The sequence below is a fragment of the Mandrillus leucophaeus genome, unplaced genomic scaffold (assembly GCF_000951045.1).
Source record: "Mandrillus leucophaeus isolate KB7577 unplaced genomic scaffold, Mleu.le_1.0 Scaffold58, whole genome shotgun sequence".
Classification (NCBI taxonomy): Eukaryota; Metazoa; Chordata; class Mammalia; order Primates; family Cercopithecidae; genus Mandrillus; species Mandrillus leucophaeus.
The window spans coordinates 1,548,274-1,554,189 of record NW_012106252.1 but is presented as its reverse complement, the minus strand read 5'-3'; the positions used below and the strand labels follow the sequence as shown (position 1 = coordinate 1,554,189).

The following is a 5,916-nucleotide window of genomic DNA, read 5'->3' as shown; positions in this document are numbered from 1 at the left end:
TATACCTTCATTGTTAACTATATACTTTATTTAAACCAGACTATGATAATACAGAGAAGAGACTGAGGTGGCAGCTGCCCAGAATCTTTGTGGATTACAGATGAAAAGTAGTTAGGAGTCCCTGGATCCACACTTCAGTTACAGACAGACAAGTCAGCTGCATAAATACAGAGAACATAAGACACAAGACATTTCACAGCTTTTTGCATTTCCATTTTAAATGTATGTTACAGCTTTACATATTAAGTTACTACTCCACATATTTTGTGACAATGGCTAAGGATGCAATGGTCCCATCCCCCTGACATAAGCAGACTCTGGTCTGCAACACAGAACATTTCAGTGGGATACCAAACAAGTCCTTAACACATAACATACAAAAAGATCTTTAAAAATCAGATTAATACAATGTTCTTCATGTTATATAAGGAAGAAGAAAGGGAAGTAAAAAAAAAAAGACATTGGGGTGCTTTAAATGTATAGTATCTTGAGGCCTTAAATGTTTCATTCCCTTCCTCCAAGGGAGAAAAAAATGTTTAACTAATGGAAAAAGAAAGCAACATCCTAACACCCTACAATGAGGAAGAACCCCATCCTGACAGTACTTAGATGCTTCCATGTAATAAATACAGCAGGTAGCAGAGTAAAGTCACAAGTATTGGCTTGGTTTTTATTTCTATGCTTATAAAAAAAAAAATATGAAGCTTCTTTGTGTGGGCTGAAGGGGTGTTAGCTTGTGGATGTTGGTCTTCGGTGCCTATACCCCAGTGGCTATTTACATTCCAGGCCCCTGCTAAATAAAGCAGGCTCCACTGCCAGCTGTCTGTACACTTTTTCCTGGGGGAGGAGTTCTTGTCTTCAGTTTACTGCAGTAGGGTTCCTGGCTCTGTTACATGCTCATGTGTTCCGGAAGAACATATGAAATATCGTCCCATGGATGACGATACAGCCCCTGCTTCAGCCTCTTCTGATCAAGATAGTGTCCTAAAATGAAGCAAACACATCTTTTTTATTAGAGCTTCATAAGCCTGGTGAGAGGGAGAGGCTAAGGAAGGGAAATCTTTCTAACACACAAAAAAGGTAGATACAAAGCAGTGGGAAGCTTAGTCCAAATCCCTTCCATAGGTAGATGAGGCAGACTTTGTACAAGAGAGCTGTTGGATCTGATTCTATTTTCCTTTAAATTAAAACAAAATTTTAAAGGGAAAAAATAAAAAATAATAAAAATAGGCCGGACGCGGTGGCTCATGCCTGTAATTCCAGCACTTTGGGAGGCCAAGGCAGGCGGATCACGAGGTTGGGAGATCCAGACCATCCTGGCTAACACGGTGAAACCCCGTCTCTACTAAAAATACAAAAAATTAGCCAGGCGTGGTGGCACACACCTGTAGGCATGCGTCTGTAGTCCCAGCTACTTGGGAGGCTGCAGGAGAATTGCTTGAACCTGGGAGGCGGAGGTTGCAGTGAGCAGAGATCGCACCACTGCACTCCAGCCTGGGCGAAAAGCAAGACTCAGTCTCCAAAAAAAAAAAAAAAAAAATTAATTCTATTTTCCTGGGCTAGCAATCATTTCTAAGAACAAAGGAACAATGATAAAGATAAGGGGAAAAGTTAAAGAAAGAAAGAAAAGATTAAGAACAATGATTAAGAGGATATGACATTTCTTCTGTAGAAACTGAACCACAAAGAGAATTTAAAAAAAAAAAAAAAGAAACTCAACCCCATGGGTAAGTGGTATAGCTGAACCATGGGGGTTTAAAAAAAACAACAAAAAAAAACCACTTAAAACAATAACGAATGGACTCACCAATGAAGCCCATACTCCTTCCCAGCACAAAGATGCCATTGAGGGCTCCAATGTCAATGTATTCATCAGCTTCCTCCCTGCAACACACAATCAACTTGTAGTTTTAAAAGGCTCACGTGACTGCCCTTCTCCCCAGACAGTGCTACTACTGCCCAGGAATAAGAAGAAAAGGGGTGCTCTACGTGGTAGGATTACAGGCAATTTTTGTTTTCTTCTTTATACCTCTCCTTATTTTTCAAATATTCTATTCTGAGTATGCATTACTTTTATAGTTTGGAGGAAACAACAAAAATCAACAAACGTAACGAAGAAAACAGCTGCAGTGCTCACCGAGTAAAGGACCCACAGTTTCTAAGCATGTCCACGAATGCGACTCCGATGAGACCATCTACGTTCAGGATAAGATTTGGCTTCTGGGAAGGCAAAACATTCACAGCATTTATCATTATTTCTCATTTTTTCTTCATAATTTTCCACTGTTACTACTATTACTACGAATTGTGACCATCATTTAAAAACTTCTACCAGCCCCACTGGTTGACACTGTGTCTGACTCAGTTCAATTCCCAGCATCCAGCAACATACCCAACACCTAGCTGACATTTAGTGCATGTCTGTTAAATTTAGTTATGAAACAAAAATAACATTTCCAGAAAACTAGGTTTGCTTTTAGGTGCATAATCAAAATGTAACCTGGCTCCTATTTCCTCCAATAAATTTGTCCAACGTAATATTAGGGAACCAGGAAGTTTTTCCTTTGTTACCTTCGAGGTGGTGATCTTCTCTACTTCCAGTGCATAATCGAGCAGAGGAGTGGCAGGAAAGTGCTGCCTGACGTAATCTTTGAGGATCTGCACTCGCATGTCTGGGTTGTTTATCTAGAAATGAACCCAACGTTACAGAGGAACACTCACACACTGCTGGGATGTGTTTGTTCATACTTGTATTACAGGTCGGTAGAACTGGACATATCCCAGAGGCGATTCAGGAACCTGACCCACGTGTATAATTCCATGTGGCACCAATTGTGCTAATGTCATGGGGCTAGCTTTTGAAGTCCTCTCATATCTCAATTGGGACACAAACCAACCTTGGTAGGTTCTCACTTTTTTTTTTTGAGACGGAGTGTCGCTCTGTCCCCCTGGCTGGAGTGCAGTGGCGCGATCTTGGCTCACTGCAAGCTCCGCCTCCCGGGTTCACGCCATTCTCCTGCCTCAGCCTCCCGAGTAGCTGGGACTACAGATGCCCGCCACTGCGTCCGGCTAATTTTTTGTATTTTTAGTAGAGACGGGGTTTCACCGTGGTCTCGATCTCCTGACCTTGTGATCTGCCCGCCTCAGCCTCCCAAAGTGCTGGGGATTACAGGCGTGAGCCACCGCGCCTGGCGGTTCTCACTTCTAAGTTACAAAGAAGCAGCTAAGCCCTGAGATGTTCAGGGAGCTGGCCAGGTCCTACAGTGTTGAGCAGCAGAGGTCTGAAAGTTAACCACTCTCCAACTCAGTCTTAGGTTCCAGCTTCCAGCCACACCCCCACCAGCTCTGTGCCTACTCAAGCTGTGACAGAGTTCAACACTAAACAAACACGTGTTGAGTGTGGGAGGCAAAGTATTCCCAAAATTTTAGGAAAGACTATAGACCTGCCGTGAATGAAATTAACCACCTGTCAGTGGGGGAGGAAGATGATCTAGGGACACACCAAATCCCAATACCGAAGCAACTTCCGCCCTCAGCAAAGAGATAGCTGGGTCAGTACATCCTCTAGAAAGTGAGGAGCTCAAAGAGTGAATGAGTGAGTGTGGCGTGCAGGTCTAGCGTTATCTTAGAAAGGCCCTGTGTTGTAGATGGGCAAGGAGTTATATGGTCAGGAGCTGGGGCTGGCTGAGCAAAGTTCAGCAAGTCCTAGATGGAATGTCCCTCAGAGTCACCACCTTCCCTGCTTGGTTCTGAGCTGGTCCTTGCTCATCAAGCAACCTCTGGGTATCTCACCTGAGATGGCCAAATGTTTGGCTGCCTAGAAGGTGGTGTCCTGAATCACATGCATGACCTTCATATTAATACTCCCCACCTAGGCCAGTGGAGTGACCAAATACATGAGGTTTTTGGAGCTACAGAGCCAAGGAGCCCAGGGCAAAGGGATCTACTAAGGAGCTGTCCCCATATGGCCCTGAGGGGCTGCCAGTGACCTCATCTCTTGCTCTTCGATTTCTAACCACAGCACACTATGAGGACATACAGATGACCGGCCCTGTTAAGACTATATCAACTGTTTAAAATATTTACTGTCCTTTCCCACTGGTCTCTCCCAATCGGATATGCCTTGATACTATCACTCTTCCTGCCCCAGTGATGTCACAAATAACCACTTGACTTGTGGTGGCCAATGAAATGTGAGTGAAGGGGAATCATGTAAGGCTTTAAGAGCCTGCACGTGGTCCTGCCATTGCTGTTATCCTGCTGACGTGAGGCCAGCACATCCCAGACAGGGGCTGTTCCTCCAGCACAGATGGCAGAGAACAGGCACAGCCAACCTTCAGTGGATATACTGTGAATGAGACATAAACCTTTGCTGTGGTAAGCCACTGAGATTTTTGGAGTTGTCTGTTACTAGCCTAAAGTGACCAATATGTCCCCTCAACCTGACCTTGGTCCTTTTACCCATAAGGTTCATTTGGGAAACCAAAGTTACCATATTTTCCATCTCATTTCAGCTGCTATTTCCATACTGCAAGCGAACGACAGAAAAACTGTTAAGGGCAATCTGTATTATCAAATGGAAAAAATAGCTGTCTTGTATTTGGCATCTGTCAACACATCCAAAGCTTTGTATGTTGGGAGTTGAAAGCTTAGGTATTCTCCCAAATAAATTAATGCCCCCTATCACCACCCACCCGGCAGATCCATCCCACTTTGTTGTTGTTGTTGTTGTTGTTGTTTGAGATAGAATTTCACTCTTGTTGCCCAGGCCGGAGTGCAATGGCATGATCTCGGCTCACCACAACCTCTACTTCCCAGGTTCAAGCGATTCTCCTACCTCAGCCTCCTGAGTAGCTGGGATTACAGGCATGCACCACCATGCCCGGCTAATTTTTTTGTATTTTTGGTAGAGAAGGGGTTTCTCCATGTTGGTCAGGCTGGTCTCCAACTCCCGACCTCAGGTGATCCACTCGCCTTGGCCTCCCAAAGTGCTGAGATTACAGGCATGAGCCACTGCGCCTGGCCTCTATCCTACTTTTTTAGGAGAGTAACAACTCACCGACTTCACTCGGTGACCAATGCCCATGATCAGTTTCCCTTCCTTCTTCATCTTGTTCACAAACTCCATGGGGATAATGCCACTGTCAAAGGCTTTACTGAACATCTTGGCTGCTGCATCCAAGGCACCCCCAAACCGATCCCCCTGCAGGAGAAACAAGTGCATGTTGCCTTGAGCTTTAAGAATTTCCTTCAGCTGGGCAAACCAACCCAGTGTGTCCTGAACGGGCCTGAGCACTGGGTTTTACACTCAGGGGCTCCTTCTAGGGCCCTGCTGTGGCAAAGCAGCATGAGGCCAAGGCCCAGTGTCCCCACTGTTCACCTCCCAGGATGACAGTACTTACGATGGTGAGCAGCCCCGAGGTGAGGCTGGAGACCAGGTCTTTCCCAGCTCGCGCACAAATGATGGTGTTGTGGGCTCCTGAGACGGCTGGCCCGTGATCAGCTGTTACCATCAGACACATCTCAATGAACTGGCAAGAGTACTTAGGCAACCTGGTAGCCGGGGGAATGAAAGCCGGGAGAGAGTCGACAAGACCACGCTCGTACTTTCTCCCATCTCCCTAAACAAGTCATTCAAATCCAAGACGGGTAACTACCAATCCAAGTCTAATACTACTACACAACTCTCAGGCAAAACCTCCTGATTCTTTTCTTTAGACAGAGTCTCATTCTGTCGCCCAGGCTGGAGTGCAGTAGTACAATCTTGACTCACTGCAACCTCCACCTCCTAGGTTCAAGCAATTTGCCTGCCTCAGCCTCCCAAGAAGCTGGGACTACAGGTATGCACCAGCACACCGCTCTAATTTTTGTATTTTTAGTAGAGATGAGATTTTGCTATGTTGGCCAGGCTGGTCT

At 45.3% G+C, this 5,916-nt stretch overlaps 1 protein-coding gene across 4 annotated transcripts in view; it reads right to left on the bottom strand.

The window, feature by feature from the left end:
* Positions 1–5,916, bottom strand: part of ACLY (ATP citrate lyase) — a 76,427-nt gene continuing 70,511 nt past the window's right edge. For all 4 annotated transcript variants that reach the window (XM_011998842.1, XM_011998843.1, XM_011998840.1 and 1 more), the window contains 6 exons: positions 5,403–5,553; positions 5,060–5,203; positions 2,572–2,685; positions 2,138–2,220; positions 1,808–1,884; positions 1–984 (listed from right to left, as the gene is read on the bottom strand). In XM_011998842.1, coding sequence (XP_011854232.1) covers positions 890–984; positions 1,808–1,884; positions 2,138–2,220; positions 2,572–2,685; positions 5,060–5,203; positions 5,403–5,553 — 664 coding nt within the window. In that variant the 3' untranslated portion in view covers positions 1–889. The remainder of the gene's footprint in view (positions 985–1,807; positions 1,885–2,137; positions 2,221–2,571; positions 2,686–5,059; positions 5,204–5,402; positions 5,554–5,916) is intronic.